Below are 25046 nucleotides of genomic sequence, written 5' to 3' on the forward strand. Positions count from 1 at the left end.
CCTAGGTATTTTATTCTTTTTGATGCAATGGTAAATAGGACTGTTTCCTTAATTTCTCTTTCTGAACTTTTATTGTTAGTGTATAGAAATACAACAGATTTCTGTATATTAATTTTGCATCCTGCAATTTTACTGAATTCATTGATGAGCTCTAGTAGTTTTCTGGTAGAGTCTTTAGGATTTTCTATGTATAGTATCACGTCATCTGCAAACAGTGACAGTTTTACTTCCTCTTCTTTTCCAATTTGGACTCCTTTTATTTCTTTTTCTTCTCTGATTGCTGTGGCTAAGACTCCCAAAACTATGCTGAATAAAAGTGGAGAGAGAGTAGACATCCATGTCTTGTTCATAATCTTAGAGGAAATGCTTTCAGCTTTTCACTATTAAGTATGATGTTAGCTGTGAGCTTGTCATATATGGCCTTTACCATGTTGAGGTAGGTTCCCTCTATGCCCACTTTCTGGAGAGATTTTATCATAAATGGATGTTGAATTTTATCAGAAGCTTTTTCTGCATCTATTGAGATGATCATATGGCTTTCATTCTTCAGTTTGTTAATGTGCTGTATCACACTGATTGATTTGCAGATATTGAACAATCATGACTTCTCTGAGAACAAAGAAATGCCAAGAAGAATCCTAAAAAACAGGCCTTGCTAAGTTTCCCCCAGTTTACTATAATTACCTCATACTCCTTAACCTGTCATATTCCTTGATAACTACCCACTTTTCATCAAACCTAGTATAAAATACTCAGGTCTGTTTCTTTAGGTCTTTATTTCCTCTTGAAGGATCCTGTATCATGTAAAACTTATATTAAATAAATTCTTATCCTTTTCTCCTGCTAATGTGTTTGTGAATTCAATTTTCAGATGCATCCAGGGACCCTAAGTGGGTCGAAGAAATTTTTCCCTTCCCTGCAGCTCTCAGAACCAGGAATATCTACACTTTTTGTCAATGGTTTTGTTGCTCCAGGTCAACATAATGAATTATGTAATGTAAATATTTACCTCTTTGCATTATCTTCCCAAATCTGGCATACATTTGGGGCACTAAGCTCAACCTCAGCTTCACTGCATTTCTTCCACCTTTACTTTTTCTTCTCTACCTTTTAAAGTCTTGTTGCTATGAGATATTCCTATTTCCCTTGTAAACTCATATTCATACCTCATATTCTTTTATAGAGATGCATATTTAGATGCTGATAGAAAGAGGAGGGAATGGAATGAGGAAGCGACAGGAGGAAAGAGATGTTTTGAAAGCTGTTTCACAGATGTATGATCAGGCAGCATGGTATTAGAGAATGAATAAAGTTGAGATTGAGCAATCAGGTAAGACATCGCAATAAAAGCCAATCTGAAGAAAAATTGGATTAGCAACGTGTAAGTAGAGTGAAAAATGTATGAACGTAGGAGCAAATCTGAACAAAGGAGTCAACAGAAATCCATTGTTAATTGCCTTTTAGAATTGCTCACAAGTAGACTTTGAAGATATTGTAAAATATAACGCCTATAGAGTTTTTTAAAAAATGGTATTACCGGCATTAAAAAATGGAATTTTTTTATGGGGAGTGGATCTGTAAGGGAACAATAATGAGAATTTTTTTACTATTTTGTTATTGGTTTGACAACACAGTATTAAAACAAACATGGAGTTAAAAACCCAAGAAAGAAGTCAGGATTGGAGATCTGACACAGGAAAACTGGAAACATAAAAGTGGTTGATATATGAAAATAGTGGAGTATTAAAAAGGGTGAAAAAAAAACAAAGAACTGTCCTTTGGGAGAGATCCAAATTAGTGAGAAGGAAGAAGATACAGCAAAGATAGTGGACAACAGCAAACAGAAGAAAATGGGAGGTTAAAGGTAATAAAATTCAAAGGGAACATTTCAAGAAATGGATAATTCCAAATTGCTGTTAAAGGCATCAGTAGACATCAACCAAGCAAAGTGAATCTGAGAAGAAATCCTTGAATTTGCCTACAAAGGGACTATGAATGAGTATTGAATGAATCAACACAATTTAAATCAAGAGCTAAATTAAGAGCGCAAAAGAAACAAATCTAAATAATTTTCTGAAGAAAAGGACTATAACGTTTTTAAACATGTGAATTTCATTTGCTTTTGATTAATCATTAGCTGAACTGTTATCAATATTGGATTTTGTCTACATGGTTTTCTCTGTGACTATTTTTAGATTTGTTTTAAGCTCAAACAGGCTAAGATCTATAAATGTGGCAATGTTAACAACTTGCCAAATACAAAAATAATCAATTCATCTAAGCAATGCGTCCATTCACTCTCTGAGGCAGAATTAATTGCACTTATGAGCACATTCATATAAGTACTCAACTAAAGAATAATATGGATACACCTGTAGACAGACAGACAGACAGATAGATAGATAGATAGATAGATACAGATAATATGATGTTCCTTGGAAATATCAACACCATCTGTAATTGCTTGCTTGTTGGAGAGAAAGGGAGGGAGGGAGAGAGAAAGAGAAGGAAAAAAAGGGTGAAAGAGAGGCAGAGGGAAGGAGGGAGGAAAGGAGGAAAAATTCAGTGTGTAATCTCAGTAATGTTACAATATCCAACTAGTTGAGAGTGAGCATTTACCAGTACCATATATTGCAGACTCAGAAGTGGAGCTAAACCTCAAGAATCCAGGGACTTGTAATTATTATAAAGACCAACAAGCTCAGAGTCAAGGACCCTAACCTTGAAAGTCATGAAGCTGGTTTATTGAACACAATATCCCTTGAGGCAAAATAGCTAGGCAGTCAACAAAGGTACTACTCAATCTGTATCACAACAAGAAATCAAAGTTAATTATCTGAGGTTGAAGGCAGCCATCACAATAGAAAGTCAGGATGTTTTGCCCAGTATCTCTACCTGATCCAGTTCTCAGACTAGGAACCTGCTGACTAAAGAAGTTACCCTGTGCTAGAGGAATAGACCTGTAACACTACATCAATTATCCACTGCAATGATTCCCTCTGTTCTTCCCCCAAGGGATCTTTAGCCATTTACTTAAATGAGTAGACACTAAGGAAAGGAGAACAGCCAGATAGTTGATAGAGTATTGGGTGCAGGGTCATAGCTGAGATTGGTATCTGGAGATCCAAAGCAACACCACGGTCCCACTATTAGAGTGAAGGCACAGGAGGGTAAGATAACACATGGAATCCTGGCCAAGGATTGGTTTATAATAGGTTCACTGTGTCCATGGATCCACCCAGGGATCATTGATCCGAATATCTGCAATGATCTTATTCCCAAATCAGGTCACATGCTCGGGTACTGGCGATTAGGATTTCAACATACCTTTGCTGGAGAACACATTTCAACCCATAAAATTCAAGGATGGCCTTAAATTACAGTAGGGAAGAAAAACTTTCCCAAATGGGCAGAACTTCAGGTGACACATCTGATCATCCACTTTGTGTAGAAGGATAAGGAAAAAGAAATGTCCCAAAGATTAGAAAAGACTCATAAGCAATGGTGAATGGACTGGCTGGCTGGGCAGGAAACTGTGAAGAAAAAAGGTGGAGACTAGGAATGTCTGAGTCATGTGGATGGACATAGGGGAATGAGTACAAGTGTGAAGATTTTTATAACACCCACCAAAAATGATGCACTAAACAACCCAAACAGACAAAAGGGCTCAGCCAGTCGATGTCAGCCAGCCTTGTCAGCAGTCTTCTCAATACTGGCATGATGGACACATGAATAAAGTAGAGCAGATGAAGGTTATCCAAGGACCCAACGGGATAGACTCCCACTTACCAAGGCCAATCTAGCTACTTCTACTTCTCCACGTCCAATTTTCCAGCAACAGAGACCTGGTAAGTCATTATTCCTCAAGGAGAACAATGGACTCAATTTGACTACACTGGGTCCCTTTTATAAACCAAGAAGGGACAACAGTTCATTCCCACAGGAATACCTACCTATTCCAGATATGAGTGTGCCTTTTCTGCCTCCTTGGTCTTAGTTGGCCCCACTGTCTGGGTGCTTACAAAATGCCTGATCCACAGGCATGGAATCCAACAGAGCATAGCACCCCAACCAGGGAACCCGCTATACAACAAAAAAGGTGTGGGAGAGAGCTCATGACCATGGGATCTTCTGGCCATATCACACAGTGCCCCATCAGAAGCTGTCAGCCTGAAAGTGTTGGAATGGTCCACTTAAGGCACAGCTGAATCACCAGCTTAGAGGCAATATTGTTCAAGGATAGGGCGCCATCTTTTAGAACACTCTCACCAGGGAAAACAGCAAGTGTCTCACTGAACTACAAACTATGGCTGCCACGTGAGCACTTTGAGCGTCTTGTGCCCAGGGAACAGCTGGCAAGACAGAGAGACACTATCTTGTGAAGAGTAATTGCTGCTGATCAGCAAGAGAGATAGGACTGTTGTTACAGAATGGGGGTAGAGAGTAACAAGTGACAAACTCAAGCGGCCCACCTGGCTACCTCTTGGTACTCCCTTATAGAGTTTTAAATGAGAATGAGAAATGCAACAACCCCAGCCTAAGGACAGTAGGGTTACCAGGGCCTCCACCATCTTATGATTGAGACTCAGAGAGATGACAGCTGAAGGCAGAGGATTTAGGATGGATAATGGAAGAAGGAGATGATGAGAACCACCTCTGGCCTCCAGACCAACAGCAGTGTTGGGGACTAACTTTCCTCTTCTGAGTATCCTGCCCAGGAGAAAGGCCCTTGGTGCTCTGGAAAAACTGCTCCCTGCATGCACAAAACGGATCTGTATGTCACAAGGGGCGAACTGTGGCAGGCATATGGACACATCACACAGATACCCCTTGGAGAAAGGCCTCTCTGCCTGGCTGTGAGGAGTTGCTGAGCTGACAGCCTCCAGCTGTGAACATTTCCCGGGTCTGCCTCAGTTTCAAGCTGAGATCACACTTTTGGGAGCAGCCCTCAGGCAATGACTGGGCACAGAAGAGGTACCAGGGCCTGAACATTTCACCCAATGTGGGACTTCTTTAATGGATAACCTTTACCCTGGAGCTTTCCACTGTGCTGGGAGAGTCTCTGTAACTTTGGCATCAAGATTCTGACCCTGCTTAGTCCTGTTTCCTCACTTTTCCTTTCACAGGTGTTACGTCCCCATCAAACCTTCTGCACTCTTAACCCTCACTGTCTGTTTCCTGGAGCAGCTAGTGTGTGACAAGACACAACTCCATATTTTTTGTTTAAGAGCTATAAAATGTATCAGAATAACTTTTAAAACATAAAATATTTGAAACAAAGCAAAAAGTTGAAACCATTTCACAGAAGCCAGATTTTATCTAGCCGAACATTTAAAACTTACAGAAATTCATTTAATTCACTAGCATATGGTATTCACTTTTGATCATAAAGTGAATGGAGTAAAGTCATTTTACATGAAACAAATTTTGGCCTTTTATCCAACTTCATCTTCATAAAATTAAAAGAGCATGTTATCAATTAGTAGATACTTCCAACTCCTATTTTTAAAAACAAATTGAAGAAGAATACTCCAATCACACCAGAAATAGTTGACAGTTGATAAACTGACTAGATTGGCTAGAATAAAAAAGGCTGGGGACTTGTCCAACTTTTAAAATTTAGTCCCAGATGTACCAGAGGATAAAAGGACACAAGAGCCTTCTCCTTAATCACCACAGATACCCTCTTCATTTCAGCAAAAAGGATCACAGGGATCCCTATATATTCAGCATCTGAGACTCCTGTCAAGCTCGCTTTACAAGAATTCCCAAAGGCTCATCACAAAGTCTCTTGAGAAGATAGCAACAACCAAGCAGTATAATTATCAGTTCCACCAGGGCTGCCATTTATTCCATCTATGTTTCAGATTCTGTGTTTCAGTAAAATAAGGTCATTATCTCAGAAGCAGTTTTAATACATGCTAATTCATCTCCTACAAAGATAAGCTGACCCAAAGTGAAGAGGCCAATGGTCTTACAAGCTCATCCAGGAAAGTGTTCCACCTGAGAGATGACTCAGTTATAACTACTAACTAGATCCCAAGAACCCAATATTCAACTTCTGTGCAGTCAAAGTCTATCTCTCCATCACCCATAGAAATCAAATGAACTTCTCACTACAAATAGAAATTCTCCAGGACTTATGATAGGAGCTACCTCAGTAACCACCAGCTAAACTTATCCCATCCCTTCTTTCCAAACTTTATAGTCTCTGCCTTGTGGCTACTAAACCCAGCTGGCATGAATCTCAGGGTAAGAGAGATGAGAGATGCTGTTTACATGATAGGGAAGCAGAGACGGCTTTGAAGCAAAGCTTGAAGAAGCTAGGAGAATGCAGAGCCCACCTACCACCACCATTGCCACCACCACCAATCCAGTACATGTGGAAATGAGCGGCCTCTAGCTGGCACAACTTTAGGGGGGAAAAAAGTCTTAGCAAGGGAATAGGCACAAGTTAAAACAAAGAGGTAGAGAGAATGATTTGTGAAGAAGAAAAATTTATCATAGAATTGAGGCAAAGTAAATGTGTCCATCTTCATACCCTTGTTTGCCTGCTTGGCTCCTACTTACCCTTTAAAGGTAAATTTAGCAGTCATGCCTTAAGAAGAGCCTTCCCTGTTCTCCACATCCTTCAAATCTTGACTTAGTATTACTTTAGGGTGTTGCCACAACACCTATGATAGCATATGTTATCTTCCGTTGTAACTGCCTTTTTTAATTGAGATATAATTCACATACCATAAAATTCAAATTTTAAGGTATACAATTCAATGGCTCTTAGTATAGTCACAAAGTTGTGCAGTCATCACCAATATCTAATTCCAGAACATTCTATCACCTCAGAAAGAAACTCCACACCCATCAGCAATCATTCTTCTTTCACTCTTCCTTCCAGCCCTTGGCCACCACAAATCTACTTTCTGTCCCTATGGATTTACCTATTCCGAACATTTTAGATAAATGGGACTATACAATTTACAATATTTTTGTCTGCCTTCTTTTGCTAAGCCTAATGTTTTCAAGGTTTACCCATGTTGTAGCAGGTAAGAGTACTTCACTCCTTTTTATGACTAAATAATATTCCATTTTATCTATGTACCACATTTTTTAATCCATTCATCAGTTGGTGGACATTTGGGTTGTTGCTTCTTTATGGCTACTATGAATAACGTTGCTAGGAACACTGGTTTTTAAGTGGACTTCTGTTTTCAATTCCCTTGGATATACATCTAAGAGTGGAATTATTGGGTCATATGGTAACTCTATGTTTAACTATTTGAAGAATTGCCAAACTGTTTTCCATTGTATACTCCCACCAGCAATGTAACTGTCTTTCATTTATCTAACCCTCAAATTTCTTGAGGTCAGGGACTAAGTCTTATGTTCTATTGTATCCCCAGCACCTAGCATAGTGCCTAATGGAGTATGGTTGTCTATGAGTATTTGTGAAGTGAATGACTAAATAAAGGGTCAAAATATTTTTTTTAACTTTATGCCTTCTTCTGGCAAAATACTTATCAAAATACCCCCTCCCAATATCTTTAACCAGACCCTTTTTACCTATGAAGCTATTCTAAGTAAGTGACATACTCTTAGGTGCCAGCACTTCTTGAAATGGGTGCTCTATGATTGCTAGTGAAGAGGATTGTGATCTACTTGGGCTGCTCACCCACACATTAGAGAATTTAAGATAATCTGATAGTAGAATCACGTGTTTCCAAGTTGGTACCAGTTGGCGGGCAGTCACATGTTCATGCATATTTTCAAAGTGATCCTCAAGCAAATATAGGCACAGGACATATTTGGTGTCCACACTCTGCTAGCCTTACTGCCAATAACACTACAATGGACCTGGCAGGGAAGGAAAGAGGAAACATATGGGGCCCATCCCACTACAAAGGCAGATGAGAAGATGCGCAGATGAAAAGGCTTTCCGATTCTAGCAGCTCTGTGTGGGGATTAGTCTCCCAAGACTGGCACTTAAGTAGTCTGATGACTTCCAGCTCTGGCCAGTTAAAGAGACTATCGATAGAATAAATACTCATTTTGAGCCAAACACAAAATGAACATGTACATGGATAGAATTTATACTGTAAACATGACCAAGTCCTCTTGATGTAAAATAGGATGTATCTCTAATAAAATATGAATATACATTAATTCCTTACAAAATCTCACAAAAATCTCTATACTTCTGCTCCTGACTGATAAACATTTATTGATTAAAAACAGAAAGAGAAGACTCCCCTGATGTTTTATATGACACATCACATGTACACATATATTTTGCATCATTTCAATTTTCTACAAATAGAAGCCAAGTATACTTGTGTTGCGTAAACGAGTGAAGTTTTATATAAATTTACCTTTGGTAAGAAGAATGGCCCCTTCAAAGATCCCCATGCCTAATCCTATTAGTACGTTACAGTACATGACAGAAGGGACTTTGCAGATGTAATGAAGGTTATAGACCTTAAAATAGGGAGATTATCCTAGATTATCTAGATGGACCCAGTGTGATCACATGAGCCCTCAGAAGGAGAGATTTTTCTGTGGCTGGAGTCGGGGAAGACTTGCATAAGGAGAAGTCAGAGAGATTTAAAGGTTGGCAGGATCTTGACCCATTCTTGCTGGCGGGCAGCCACATGGAAAGCATGAGAAGGAATGTGGGCAGCCTACAGGAGCAAAGAGGAGTCCCCAGATTGACGGGTGACAGGGAAATGAGACCTCTGTCCTATAATCACAAGGAAATGAATTTGGCCTGAATGAGGGTGGAAGCAGACTCATCCACAGAGCGTCAAGAACTCAGTCCAGCCAGCACCAGGACTTTAACTTTGTGATATATGTAGCAGAGAATCCAGCTGAGCCACTGTGCTCTGATTTCTGACCTACAGAACTACGAACAAATACGTTTGTGTCGTGTTCAGCGACTACATTTGTGGTAAGGTGTTATGACAGCAAGAGAAAACTAGTACATTACTGAATGTTACTGTATTAAATGACAATATTCTAGGGTTCTGAAATACAAGAACCACTAGAACAATCAATTAAAATCGCACATTCCCAGAACCAATTCACATTCCACTACCAAATGTTATTTTTATAATAAATACATGGGAGACTCCTACTCATAATTACTGGGTATTTTTTAAAATGTTATCTAAGAATAATATACCAATTTCTAAGTAGTTTTTCTCACCAACATTTAAAACTTTAGCATTCGTTTTTAAAAAGTAAATAGATAATTACTTTGTCAAGTCTTTTTCAGATTGTCTTAGTTTGATACGGTTCACTTTACGTGTACATCTCTTTCCTAACATACTTTATTAGATTCATATTTTATATAACCACATATGAGTCATAGTAACAAAAGCCAGTGATCGTTTAAATAGAGTTCAATGAATCAATGTCTACAAAAATGTGAGAACATAAATGAAGCCAAAGATTTACAGGCCTCAAAAGTACAAAGAACTCGAAGGCAAAGGTCACTCATACTTTTAGTATATAAATGTGTAAAGCCAATAATACTGAGCTATGTGTAAACAGGACTTTATTGGTATGATGGCCATATTTTGGTATTTATATTTTTAAATTTGTAGCTCACAGTTTCATGTGGCTTTATCGCAATATCACAGTTCCTCCAGTTCCTGATCTGCAGAACAAATGCTTGGAATATTCCAAGTTCTACCTGCTCCAACCAATGTTTCTAAATTACAACAATGCCAACAAAATTGGATTTTTCCAGAGACTCTACGATATAATATAAAATCCATTTGGAACATGGACACTTACTTTTTCTGATTTCTTTCAGCCAACCTTGCAATCTCTATAGCTGCCTTCCTTGCTTCAAAATCTTCCCTTTTCACCACCTCTCCAGTCCCGCGGTAGCCTAGCTCCACCAACTGGCGGGCCAGGCCTTCATCCTAAAAAGAAAATCAATTGTTACATTTGTGGATTAATGAGACATCTTATTTTATCCAATGTATATTGAATAATTGTTTTAAATGAAAAATCAAATGGAATATTTAAATATGAGACAAGATCTATTAGATTGAAAAGTTAGAATTCTTTCTAACATAGTTTTATAAACATCTGATTTGTCATCCCTTTCCCAAAGATGTAAGATGAAAAAATAATAATAATAACATCAAGCACTAAATTTTCTCTAAGGGATTGCAGGACAAAAGTCTGTAATGTTTTTAATCAATTTATGAGAACAGCTGTAGGTAATAAAGTATCTTTAAAACAATAAAACTACAGACAATAGTATTTATACAAGAAAGACTTTTTAAAAACCAACTGCACAAAAAGAAAATTGGGTTGCTTTCAGCAAGTTCAACATTTCAGAGACTTACTTCCTTGAAGTCAATTAACTGATGACACAGAGCATTATAACTTCAAATACAAAACAAAGGGCAGATGAATTTCCTATTTGAGTAGAAAGATATTGTTTCCATATAATGTTGGTACCAATAAAAGCAGAGAAGTAGAAACTCAAGAAGATGACAAGAAGCTTCAAACTGAAAAAAAAAAAAATTTCCCCACAGTCCTTTAGACCTTTTATATTTCAGTTACTTTAAGAACTGTCACACACATTTTTGTCACTTGCATAGCATATTCAAAAAAGAACAGCATTTCCCCAAAACTTGAATAGGTGACATTTTACTTGAAGTTACTAATATAAAGGCTTATGTATTACATAAAAATATGTATATTAACATATTACATTATCCTTACATTAAACATGAAATGTCTGAAATATAGAGAAAACAGCATATATTTTATTGTTACAGACCCTTACTTACTACACCACTGCTGAATGCAAGAACTGTCTAACAGAATTAAATAAGATAACTTAAGATTCGTGGTTAATAATCTATACAACCCATGGTGGCTATTTTAAAGTTCCAATTATTCTAACAAAAAAAAAAAAATAGACACCATCAACCTAGAAAACTTTGCTACTTTGCTTTGCTAAACACTAAAAGCAAATTGCTGAACTCTGTGTAGCAACATGGATACATTTGCCAAGTTAAGGCAAAGCACCAGGCTTTGCACAAAGGCACTTTGCCTTCTTTCTGACTTGTTCCCCTGCTCACTATACTTGCTATTCCAGGTTGCTTTAGTGCGAACAACAAAACTGAGCAAATGCCTCCACCTAGTGGAGTTAATATTTAAATGAAAAAGCGATGCAGATTTCGGGTTTGATTTACAAAAGTGGAATGATTTTCTTAAATACATTACTTAAAGTGAGCTTACGGGAAGAACTGGCAGTGAGCTCTGCTGAGACTGTGGGGTTCTTCTAGTGGAATATAAGTTGCTTGTGGTCAACAGAGTATTTTACATTAAAAATTTCCTGTACTAACTTTGTATATGGAATGAATTATGCATTCCTGTGTGCCTTACCTGAGCCACACAGAATCATTTGGGTAGTTCTGCACTCACTGACACTCATGTATATTGCAACAAATGACAAGATCAAGTACAAAGTTGAAGCTGTTGCCCCACTTAACCATTACCATGTTTTAACTGGTGGAATTACAAGCCATCTCTCTACTGTAAATGGTCAATAATCTTTAAAGAATTATCTTTAAAGAAACTGAGAAATAAAATGCTTTTATTTATTCACGTATTTAGCATTTCTGGTGATTTTCATTCCTTTGTGTAGACCTAAGTTTCCTACTAATATATGATTTTCCTTCTACCTAAAAAACTTTAACAATTCTTATATAGTAAAGGTCTGCTAACAACAAAAGTATCGTGGCTTTTGTTTTACTGAAAAAAATATTGATTTTACCTTAATTTTTTTCTTCCAGTTTTATTGAGATATAATTGATTTATAGACATCACGAAATGATTACCTTAGTAAGTTTAGTGAACGTCTATCATCTCATATAGATACAAAATTAAAGAAATAGAAAAATATATTTTTTTCCCTTGGGATGAGAACTCTTAGGATTTACTTTCATATATAACATAAAGCAGTGTTAATTATATTTATCATGCTGTATATTAGATCCCTAGTACTTATTTCTCTTATAATTGGCAGTTCAATACCTTTTCACTGCCTTCATTCAATTCCCCCTCCCTCCACACCCCAACCTCTGGTAACCACAAATCTGACGTTTTTCTATGTTTGTTTGTTTGTTTTTGAAGTATAATTGACCTACAACACTAAGTTAGGTCCTATCACACAACATAGTGATTCGATATCTCTATACATTGCAAGATGATCACTGTGATATCTAGTTAACAAATATGTCACCATACAAAGGTATTACATAGTTATTGACTATATTCCCCACACTGTACATTTCATACCTGTGACTCATTTACTTCTGTGCAACTGGAAGATTGTACTTCTTAATCTCCCTCACCTATTTCTCTCCTCTCTCCAATTCCCTCCCCTTTGGCAACCACCGGTTTGTTCTCTGTATCTCTGACTCTATTTCTGCTTTGTTATATTTGTTCATTTGTTTTGATTTTTTTGATTCTACATTTAAGTGAGATCATACAGTATCTGTCTTTCTCTGTCTGACTTATTTTACTAAGCATAATGCCCTTTAGGTCCATCCATGTTTTCAGAAATGGTACGATTTCATTCTTCTTTATGGCTGAGTAATATGCTATTGCAACCACAACTTCTTTATCCATTCATCTGTGGATGGGTGCTTAGGTTCCTTCTATATCTTGCCTACTGTAAATAATGCTATGATGAAAACAGGGGTGCATGTCTTTTCAAATTAGTGTTTTTCATTTTCTTTGGATAAATACCCAAGAGTAGAACTGCTGGATTGTATGGTAGTTCTGGTTTTAATTTTTGAGGAATCTCCATACTCTTTTCCACAGTGGCTGCAGCAATTTACATTCCCAACAACAGTACATGAAGGTTCCCTTTTCTCCACACCCTCACCAATACTTGTTATTTGTTATTTGTTAATAGTCATTCTGAAAGTTGTGAGGTGATATCTCTTTGTGGGTTTGATTTGCATTTTCCTGATGACTAGTGATATTGAGCATCTTTTCATATACCTCTTGGCCATCGGTATATCTTCTGTGGAAGATATCAGGTTGCTTGGGGGTTTTTTGATGTTGAGCTGTATGAGTTCTTTGTATATTTTGGATATTAACCCCTTCTCAGATATATCATTTGTAAATATATTCTCCCATTCAGTACGTGGCCTTTTTGTTTTGTTGATAGTTTCCTTTGTTGTGCAAAAGCTTTTTAGCTTGATGTAATCCCATTTGTTTATTTTTCCTTTTGTTTTCCTTGCCTGCGGAGAAATATTCAAAAATATATTATCCAGACCAATGTCAAAGAGCACACTGCCTATGCTTTCTTCTAGAAGTTTCATGGTTACAGGTCTTACATTGAAGTCTTTTGGTGCATGGTGTGAGAAGGTAGTCCAGTTTGACCCTTTTGCATACAGCTATCCAGTTTTCCCAACAGCATTTATTAAAGAGGTTGTCTTTTTCCCCTTATATATTCTTGTCTGCTTTATCAAAGATTAATTTCCCATTAAAGTGTGGGTTCATTTCTGGGCTCTCTATTCTGTTCCATTGATCTATGTGTCTGTTTTTGTGCCAGTACCATGTTTTTTTGATTACCATAGCTTTGTATTATAGTTTGAAATCCAGCTTTGTTTCTTTATCAAGATTGTTTTGGATATTTGAAGTCTTCTGTGTTTCCATACAAATCTTAGAATTTGTTCTAGTTCTACAAAAAAATCCCATTGGTATTTTTATAGGGATTGCATTGAATCTGTAGATTGCCTTGGGTAGTATGGTCATTTTAACAATATTAATTCCTCCAATCCATGAGTACTGTGTATCTTTCCATCTGTTTGTGTCACCTTCATCACCTTCACTTTTCTTCATCAGTGTCTTAAGTTTTTCCAAGTACAGGTCTTCTACCTCCTTAGTTAGATTTATTCCTATTTTATTCTTTTTGATGCAATTGCAAACAGGATTGTTTTTTTAGTTTCCCTTTCTGATAGTTCATTGTTAGCATATAGAAAAGCAACAGGTTTCTGTATATTAATTTTGTATGCTGCAACTTTACCAAATCCCTTGATGAGTCCTAGTAGTTTTTTGATGACATCTTTAGACTTTATTATGTATAGTATCATGTCATCTACAAACAGGGACACTTTTACTTTTTCCTTTCCAGTTTGGATTCCTTTTATTTCTTCTTTTTCTCTGACTGCTGTGGTTAGGATTTACAATACTATGTTGAACAAAAGTGCCATGTGTGGGCATCCTTGTCTTACTCCTGATCTTAGAGGAAACACTTTCGGCCTTCCACTGTTGAGTATGATGTTAGCTGTGGGCTTGTCATATATGGCCTTTATTATATTGAGGTATGTTTCCTTTATACCCACTTTGTTGAGAGTTTTTATCATAAATGGATATTGAATTTTGTCAAAAGCTTTTACTGCATCTATTGAAATGATCATATGATTTTCCTTCATCAGTTTGTTAATATGGTGTATCACTTTGATTGATTTGTGGATATTGAGCCATCCTTGCATCTCTGGGATAAATCTCACGTGATCATGCTGTATGATCCTTTCCATGTAGTGTTGAATTCAGTTTGCTAATATTTTGTTGAGAATTTTTGAGGCTATTGGGCTGTAATTTTCTTTTTTGGTCTGATTTTGTCTGGTTTTGGTATCTGGATGATGCTGGCTTTGTAGAATGGGTTTGGAAGCATTACTTCTGCCTTAATTTTTTGAAGTGTTTGAAAGGTATAGGTGCTAACTCTTCTCTAAATATTTAGTAGAATTCACCTGAGAAGCCATCTGGTCCTGGGCTTTTGTTTGTTGGGAGTTTGTTTATTACTGATTCAGTTTCACTACTGGTAATTGGTCTGTTCATATTTTCTATTTCTTCCTGGTTCAGTTTTAGGACATTGTACATTTCTAGGAATTTGTCCACTTCTTTTAGGTTGTCCATTTTATTGGCATATAGGTGTTCATAGTAGTCTCTTATGATCCTTTGTATTTTTGTGCTGTCAGTTGTAACTTCTCCTTTTTCATTTCTGATTTTATTTGTTTGGGCCCTCTCTCTTTTTTCTTTGATGAGGCTGGCTAAAGGTTTATCAACTATGTTTATCTTTTCAAAGAAACAGCTCCTAGCTTCAATGATCTTTTCTATTGTTTTTCTAGTCTCTACATCATTTATTTCTGCTCTGATCTTTATGATTTCTTTCTATTTACTCACTTTGGGTTATGTTTGTTCTTCTTTTTCTAGTTCCTTTAGGTGTAAGGTTAGGTTGTTTATTTGAGATTTTTCTTGTCTCTTGAAAACCTTCTTTCATTATACACTTCCCTCTTAGACCTGATTTTGCTTCATCCCCTAGATTTTGGATTGTTGGGTTTTCTTTTTCATTTTCCTCCAGGAATTTTTTTAAATTTTCTCTTTGATTTCTTCAGTGATTTCACCTTAATTTTTGAAAGACATTTTTGCTGGATTAGTGTTCCAGGCTGACTTTTTACCTTTCAGCACTTTAGAGATGTCATCCTATTGTCCCATGACTTGTATTATTTCTGATGAGAAGTTCAATCTTTCATGTCTGGACTCATCGTTGCATTCCTATGATAAATCACACTACTTAGGAGTAGTATTTAGTAGTCTCTGATCTATTATTTCTTAATATAGTCCTAGATTCATTTTTCACTTCTTTTCCTCCAGTTCATAAGTAAAATTAGTCTTTAGCTTTCCATTTTGTGCTATTCTTCTCTAGATTGATGTCAGGGTTACACAAGTCCTATAAAATGGTTTAAGAAAATTACATGCTTTTCTTTTCATTAATTTTTAATTATATAAGTCAGACATAAATACATTCTCCTTGTGAAAAAATTAACATGTGGCAGATGTAGTGAATTTGTATTCTGTCAACTTAGCTAAGCTGGAGCTTTGTTTCCATAATTTTTCTTCCTTAGATAGTTACAGGTTAGATTGGGCCACAAGAGACATTTGCAATAGATTTGGAAGACAGAAAAGGAGAAGCCATATTGTTCTAGCTCTTATAGAAGCTTCTCCTGTACCTCCTCCATCTCCTGGGCCACGTGCATGAGTATGTTAAGCTCTGTGACTAAAGGTGCCAGCTTCTTCTGCAGATCTCTTCTACCATCAAAGTTGGAGGTGTGAAAGAGGTGAGGGCCTGATCCAAGTTCCAGTTTGTCCTTATGAATTCTAGCTCATCCTTGCAGGTCTGTTTGCCCTTGTTTCCCATAATTCTCATGTACGTTTCCTTCTTGGCTGTCTGTCCTAATGACTTCAGGTTCCAGCACCAGATACCAAAGAAACAGCCTTTCATTGACCATTTAAACAGTTCTCATAATTGTGTAGGGGCAAATCTCTATAAAAAAGTAAATACATGTGACACACATATATCTACATCTACATATATATGTATGTGTGTGTGTTCTGCTTCTCTGACTGAGCCCTGAATGAGTCACAATTTGCTATTGGCAATGGTTCTAGAGGAATAGAAATTTAAGGGTGGGTTCTCTGAGTTGGTTCTGGGTTACCTAGAATTGGTTCTCTGATCTTATTAAAAGTATTACAAGCCCTGTTTACAGTAGAAAAGATTATACTGTAGTCAGTGAAATGCAGAGGCCAAGTTACTTATCACCTTTAAAGACACGCAATGAAAACAGAGCTTTAGGTAACCAAGCGCTTGCTGCCAGAGGACAATTTAGTGCCAATAAGAAACATAATGGTATTGGTTGCTTCCAAGTGTGTTGAAGGCCTTGGGAAAAGAAAATGAGAAGCTCACGGTTTGGGGATTAGCCAGCCATTTGGTGGCAGGTTAGTTACACAGGATTACCCACATTATGAAAGGGGAAAATATTTGACATAGTTTCATGATTTTTAAAAGCTTTTTTCCATAAAGATATTATGCCATATATACACAACTTTTCAAATAATTATTATTTTTTAGTATCCATATAAGAATTACCTGTTTGTTAAATTTGCTCATTTTTCTATAGGATTTTATTTACTATTGATTTATAAAGCTATATTCTATACAGCAAGTCCTTGTTGAGTATATATTTTACAAATATTTATTCTCAGCTAGTTGCTTATCTTTTGATTTATATTTTGTCATACAGAGTTTAAAAATTTTGGCAAGGAAATTGTATATGAAACCTTAATAAAATACACAGAAAAACTGCATAGTGCATTTAATAGAGAAAAGAAAGCTTGAAATTAAACAGTTAACCATTTAACTAGAGAAAGAATAACAAAATACACCAAAATGATATAGAAGGAAAGAATAAAAACAACTGAATGAACTGTTCATTTCATTATGAAACTGAATAAAATAGAAATTAAAATATACAAATCCAGTCAGCTTTGTCTAATGAAAGCCAAGAGTTTATTCTGTTTTTTTTAATTGAAGTATAGTTGATTTCAAGAGCTTCCTCTTTGTTTTTGTTTTTTTTAATATTTACTTATTTATTTATTTGGCTGCACTGGGCCTTAGCTGCGGCACACAGGATCTTCAGTGCAGTACATGGGATCTTTAGTTGCGGCATGTGGGATCTTTAGGTGTGGCATGTGGGATCTTTAGTTGTGGCATGTCGATCTAGTTCCTTGACCAGGGATCAAACCCGGGCCCCCCGCACTGGGAGCGCAAAGTCTTAGCCACTGGACCACCAGGGAAGTCCCTCAAGAGCTTATTCTTTTAAAAGACCAATAAAATAGATAACATTTGGCAAGATTTATGGTGGAAAAGAAGGAATACACAAACAATTTTAGAAATCAGAAAAGAGCCATAACAACAGATAAAAGAAAACTACATACAAGTTTATAGTAATAATTTGAAAATCTGTGTAAAAATATATGAAGCATTTGCTCAAGTTATGAATTCAGAAGAGATCTGTAGGTGGTTTTATGAGTCCTTGATTTTTCCCAAAAAAATGTCTTCATTTTAGGGCTTCCCTGGTGGCGCGGTGGTTGAGAGTCCGCCTGCCGATGCAGGGGACACGGGTTCGTGCCCCGGTCCGGGAGGATCCCACATGCCGCGGCAGCGGCTGGGCCCGTGAACCATGGCCGCTGAGCCTGCGCGTCCGGGGCCTGTGCTCCATAGCGGGAGAGGCCACAGCAGTGAGAGGCCCGCGTATCGCAAAAAAAAAAAAAAAAAAAAAAAAAAAAAAGTCTTCATTTTGCATTCCCATTTGAATATTAGTTTATTTAGTCAGAGTCCAGGCAGGAAATAGATGATGTATTTAAATGGAGTAACTGAAGGAAACTGAATGGCTGAGTTAATTTACAAAGGTATTCACCAGGTTAAGAGAAATCCAAGTGGGACAATGAAATACCCTGCAGCTAGCAACAGCAGTAAGCTACTGTATTAGTAGCCATTAACCTATGCAAATGAGGTAAGGGGAGGGAGCAACTAATAGGACACAGGGAGATGGCTGTAGGACAGTGTTATCAGACCCTGAGTTTTGGCTTGGTGGAAGAAAATATCAACTGCTAACCTGCAGCATAGTATGGAAAGAGTCTGAAAAACAATGCCCAGCCTCCTGGCTTCTAATTTCTTACTGGTGCCTCTTATTAGCTGAACCCAACTGGCCAAATGTAAAGGGAGTCCAGTTGAAGCAGTCAACAGAAATCAACCTCTTGGGGCACACAGCACAGAGCACGTTGGGGTAGGATAGAACTCAAGGTAAGACAGAATCTCAGGGGCCAAACAGGGACAGAATATAGCCAGGGACAGAATTCTAGGCTCAAAGTAAAGTTTCCTAAGAAGTTTAAAGATATTACTCCATTTTCTTCTAGGAATCACTATTAGGAATGCAAAGTGTAGGATCAAGCTGATTCCCATTTACAGGTTATTTGTTGACACTCTGAATTATTTTTAAAATTGTGGTAAAATATACATGACATAAAACTAACCATTTTAAGTGTACGGTACAGTGGTATTAAGTACATTCATGTTATCGTGACATTATCATCACTACCATCTGTCACCACAACTCTTTTTATCTTACAAAACTGAAACTATGTGCCAGTTAAACAATAGCTCCCCATCTTCCCTTCCCCCAAGACCCTGGCAATGACCATTCTACTCTCTGTCTCCATGAATTTGACTACACTAGGCACCTCATATAAGTGGAATTACACAGTGTTTGTCTTTTTGTGGCTACTTATTTTGCTTAGAATAATGTCCTCAAGACTTCCATGTTGTAGCATGTTTCAGAATTTCCTTCATTTTAAAGGCTTAATAATATTCCATTGTAGATATATACCACATTCTGTTTATGCATTCATCCATCAGTAGACACTTGAGTTGCTTCTACCTTTGGCAATTATAAATAATGCTACTATCAACGTGAGTATACAAATATCTGTTCAAGTTCCTGCTTTCAATTCTTTTGGCTACATAGTATCCAGAAATGGAATCTCTAGATCATATGGTAATTTTCTTTCTAATTTTTTGAGGAGCTGCCATACTATTTCCGCAATGGCTGCACCTTTTTACATTCCCACCAGCAGTGTACAGTGTTCCAGTCTCTCCACATCCTCACCAACACTTGTCATTTTCTACTTTTTTTGGATAATAGCTATCCTAATGGGTGTGAAGTGATATGCCATTGTGGTTTTGACTTGCATTTCCCTAATGATTAATGATGTTGACACCTTTTTATGTGCTTATTGGTCATTTGCGTACGTTCTTTGGAGAAACATCTTTTCAAGTTCTTTGCCCAATTTTTAATTGGATTATTTGCTTTTGTGTTGTTCAACTGTAGTTTTATCCATATTCTGGAAATTAACCCCTATCAGATATATAATTTGCAAATATTTCCTCCCATTCTATGGGTTGCCTTTTGACTCTATTGATGGTGTCTTTCAATACACATAAGTTTTTAATTTGGATGTCATGTAATTTGAATTATTTTTGAACTATCATTTTATTCTCAGAGTTCTGTAATTCTACCACTATCTGCCAAGGTGTGGATCTTTTTCATTCATCCTACTAAGCAAGTGATTGTAAGATGGGCACTTACAATCTTGCACTTATCTCCAACACAGAGAATTTTTGTTGTTATTTCATTGATTATTTTATCCCCCTCATTTTCTATAAAATTTCTTTCTGGAATGTCTATTAGATAAATATTGAGCCTCCTGGAATTATTTGTTCATACTTTCCTTCATATAATTCTTATTTTCCTTATTTTTTTCTTACTGCATTTTGGGTAATTACATCAACTTTAACTTCCAGATCATTAAATTGTCCTTTAAAAGTGACATTGTCCTTCCATTAGTTACCTCTTTTAAAAATGTCATCAAGTTTTTAATTTCTAAGAATTCTTTCTTGCTCTCTGATTGCTCCCTTTTCATACCAGTCTATTATTTTGCTTGCAGACTTCATATTATACATATTAAAATGCCTGTAAGGTAGAAAATTGGAATTTATTTAAAGTTGCCTCAGGGTTTTGAGTGTTTTGTTTTGTCTGACATTACTTGTTCTCCTCTATTCATCTTAGGCCCTCTCTTTCATGCTCCTGTGTTCCCTCAAACATCTCGGAATACATAGTTATGAATAGAGAACTGGGTAATTAGCAAAGTCATTAGCATGGATTCCCTCTATAGTCGTACAGATCTCATTCCCTAACTGGTTTCTCCTCTGAATAGATGAACTGAGGAAGTTATGTGTAAAAGAGCAGAGTATAGCAATGTATAGACTCCACTTGAGCATGCGGACATGAAGAAGGAAGGTGGTCTGGGGTAAATCCCACCCTCTCCAGCCTAATTACCAAAATAAGAAGGACTTGGTAATAAGTGTAACTCTCTCCAGATTTTCTTCTCCTCTCCAACATCTATTCTGGACTTCTAGCACTATCTAGCTACTTCACACTTAGTTTTGATTATCTCTCAGGCCCCTTTACCTGCTCCAGGACTCCTTGCTAGGCACTTTTTTTAGAGAGCAGTTCTCTCATTTATCCTTGGGTTAAACATTGTAAGTACATGCTTATGCTGGAGATAGGATACACCTCTGGCTTAGCTAATGCAGAATTAACTTCTTTAATCAATTATAGGTTATCTCTTGCCCTTTGTATTATTGTTACCTCTGACTTTTCTCTAAATCTGCTTTACCTTCCCAACACTGTTCTTATTTATTCATTTGGGGCTATGGTTTTCTCTATCTTGTCAATCTCTAACTTATCAGAAATAAGCACAATTTCTGATCCTGTAGAGTAGCATCCTTTCATGCCTCCTAGTGCTATTATAGATTTATTCTATTTCATATTTACAAGGAAAATAGATAGACAGATGACGGGTAGGAAGGAAAGGAAGGAGGGAGGAAGGGGGGAGGGTGAGAGGGAGGGAAGGAAGGAAGCAAGCAAGCAAGCAAGCAAGGAAGCAAGCTTGATTATATCCAGGGCTCTACAATCCAGTGTCTACTTCAGCCACAACTTCTTCTTTTTTTAATATACCTAAAAAGCTTCAGAAAAAATCTCTTGCCTCTTGTTGTAAAACAATCCAATTCATCCTTCCAATGGAAGACTGAATGATTAAACCAGAAAGTGTCCATTGGATTTAGTGACACATCCCTCACTTGTCACCATGGCAAGAACAATTTCTATTGAATGTGAAGATGGGAGCCAGCTAGCAGTGGGTTGAAAAACGGAAGATGGAGGAAATGAAGATTAAGGATTTTACAATTCATTCAAAAAGGATAACTGTAAAAAAGGAAGAAAAGACAGATATGGAGGGGAGAATGGGAGATACCTCATTGAGCACAGAAGGGACTGTTGGAATTAAAGGTGAGAGGAGCTAATCAATAGAGGTAGTTCCCTAAATACATGAAGGAAAAGGGTAGAGAATGCAAGTGACCATCATCGATCAAGCCTATTAGTTGTAAACAGCAGGGTTTACTGTAACCAGTCCAAGCATAAAAAGGAATTATTAAAACACAATAGCTCAAAAGATCCCTGGGAAAGTGAAATTTGAAGGCTACACAGCCAGAAACAATACTCTAAGCCATACAAACTATTTCAGCAAATATCCCTCACTGCCACCACTGAAAACATATACTGCAACTCACCATGTTGACCTGGGACATTACACGCCTCAATTTCTGCCACTGCATCCACTGAAAGTCAAGAGCCTCAACCACCTCATTCAATACAAAATGGATTCTACATGGTGCTTTCTTCCTCGTGTCACTCTTTTCCTATCCAGCAGTCTCATGTAGGTGTATATGATTAGCAGTGCCTAAGTCACACAAGGATACACTAGCAGCAAGGAAAACTGAGAAGATGAATTTCTGCCTCTACCTTAGGGAGGTGGGACTCAGAGTTGGGAAAATTCCCAAAACATTATAATGATAATGGGTGTTCAAATGCCAGATTCAGTATATTCAGATAGGCACCATGCATGGTAGACACCATTAACACAGGTGGGAAGGAAGAGGAGATGGGCAGAAATTAAGGTGGTTTTATAAGTTTCATGGTAGAAAACTCAAGAGGGTTCCAGCCTGATTGACTCTTTTTGTTGATTTGGAAGATGAAGTCATCCACTAAGAGCCTGAAGAGAGGAAAGAAAGTTTGAAAAACAAGCTGGGGGGTGGGGGGGAATCAAGGAAGAGCAATAGGCAATTCGCAAAAGAAATGCAAATGGCCAGGAAAAATTTAAAAGATGGTCAACCTCACTAATAATCAGAGAAATTAAAATTAAAACAATGAGGTTTTTTTCACATATGATTTGACAAAAAATAAAAGGGTCGACAATATCAAGTGCTGGTGACTGTCTAAGAGAAAAGGTGTCTCATACATGCTGGTGGGAGAGTAAATGACTACTCTGGAGGGCACTTTGACCATGTTTATTATAACCCATCAATTCTACTTTTTGATTCATTTACAACTGCACACAAAGAGGATGTAAAAAAGACGCTCATTTCACTGTTGTTTGAGATATTGCAATAAGAAAAATGAACTTCCAAAGGACCAACCTAATTAAACAATGGATTCAATGTAGCAACTTATAAAGAATAGGAAGATCTATATAGAGTGACATTAAACGGCCTCCAAGATTTAATGTCGATTTTTTTTGTTACAGAAAGATATAAATATTACCTTTCGTGTAGAAAATATAAATGAAGAATAATATTTATATTTACATATGATGAAAATATTTATGTAGTATAATACTGAAGCCCATGTGCCCTGGAGCCCGTGCTCTGCAACAGGAGAAGCCACGGCAATGAGAAGCCCCCGCCCTCCGCAACTAGAGGAAGCCCGTGTGCAGCAACGAAGACCCAACGCAGCCATAAATAAATAAAATTTATGAAAAATTATATATATTTTTGAAGACTACTCAGATGTATGCAAGAAGAAGAAAGATACTGGGGTAAACTTCAGCCCTTGTTGCTGCAGCTTGACTCAGAACCACACAAATACCATCTCCTACCTCTGCCACCTAGTCTAGATTCCCCTCACCCTCAACTAACACCTCTACTGGTCTTGGTAGCATATCAAGTGGTGTGAGCCAGACCCTCATTCCTGAGGGCTCTGAACCCCTGGTCACCATGCCCTTTTCAAGTCTGGGTTGCTGCCCTTGTACATTTACCACCACAACTGAGAAAGAGATTACCAAGAGGCATCCAAGTGAGTCACCAGAATTCCAAACACATTCCTTCATGACCGATTTTATAAGTCCTGACTTTTCCTGACAGTAAAGCTCAATTATGCTTGCTGAGATGGTGACCCTCTTCTTGCCTCCTGATTCCTAGACAAGGAGCCTGAAGATTCCAGGCAAGAGTTCTAACTTCTAATTCAACCGACTCTCACCAAGTCACCTGATGGCATGTTCCCCCATTTAGTACCAGGACAATTAACCCGCAGAGCCCCCAGTGAGGAAAGAAAGTCCAAATTCTTTAGGTTAGGTGCTTTAACCTCTTAGTTCCCAGAAAAAGGGAACAAAGCTCAGTGCAAAGATCTTGGATGCTAAGTATATGCTGTATCATGGTGGATGGCACCCATTCTCTGAAACTGTCATCTCCAAATTGGCACTTCATTTATGCTTTTAGCAACCCATTCCAATGATCTATCTGCTGGCAGCTCTGAATGTTTCTGAATATATTATTAAAAGTGAACCACATTCTTAGGTCCTTACTCCCACAGCTCCTCTGTTGTAGCCTAGGTCCCTAGCCTGACACAGTGGTAAATGGGACCCTGTGCCTGTGGATGAAATAGTCATCCCGTAAGACCCCATCTATAGATGCTATGCAATTCCCATCAAGATTTTAATGACAGTTTTTTACAGAAGTAGAAAAAAAAATCCTAAAATTTATATGGAACTACAAAAGACCCCAAACAAAGTAATCTTGGAAAAGAACAACAAACTGGGAGGCATCACAATTCCTGATTTCAAGCTATATTAGGAAATTATAGTAATCAAAATAGTATGGCAATGGCATAAAACAGACACATAGACCAATGGAACATAACTGAGAGCCCTAAACCCACGCATATGGTCAACTAACATTTGACAAGTGAACCAAGAATATTCAATAGAGAAAAGACAGTCTTCTCCATAAGTGGTGCCAGGAAAATTTGATAGTCACATGTAAAATAATGAAACTAGACCCAAATCTTACATGATTCACAAAAATTAACTTGAAATGGATTAAAGACTTAAATGTAAAACCTGAAACCGTAAAACTCATAGAAGAAAACAGGAAAAAAGCTCATTGAAGGGCCTAGGCAATGATTTTTTGGATTTGACGCCAAAAGCATAAGCAACAAAATCAAAAGTAAATAAGTGGGACTACATCAAACTAAAAAGTTTCTGCACAGCAAAATGATCAACAAAATGAAAAGGCCACCTATGGAATGGAAATCATATATCTGATAAGGAGTTAAAATCCAAAATATAAAAAAAATAAAAACCCATATAACTCAATAGCAGAAAAATAAACAATCTAATTTAAAAATGGACAAAGAACCTGAATAGACATATTGTCCCAAGAAGATATTCAAATGGCCAACAGGTACATGACAAGGTGCTCAACATCACTAATCAGT

General features: G+C 37.2%; 1 protein-coding gene across 3 annotated transcripts in view; it reads right to left on the bottom strand.

The window, feature by feature from the left end:
• CFAP299 (cilia and flagella associated protein 299) overlaps positions 1 to 25046 on the bottom strand; it is a 630144-nt gene that overhangs the window by 601907 nt on the left and 3191 nt on the right. For all 3 annotated transcript variants that reach the window (XM_065878062.1, XM_065878061.1, XM_065878060.1), the window contains exon 2: positions 9793 to 9923. In XM_065878062.1, the coding sequence (XP_065734134.1) occupies positions 9793 to 9923 (131 nt within the window). The remainder of the gene's footprint in view (positions 1 to 9792; positions 9924 to 25046) is intronic.

This window comes from Phocoena phocoena, chromosome 5 (genome assembly GCF_963924675.1).
Source record: "Phocoena phocoena chromosome 5, mPhoPho1.1, whole genome shotgun sequence".
Classification (NCBI taxonomy): Eukaryota; Metazoa; Chordata; class Mammalia; order Artiodactyla; family Phocoenidae; genus Phocoena; species Phocoena phocoena.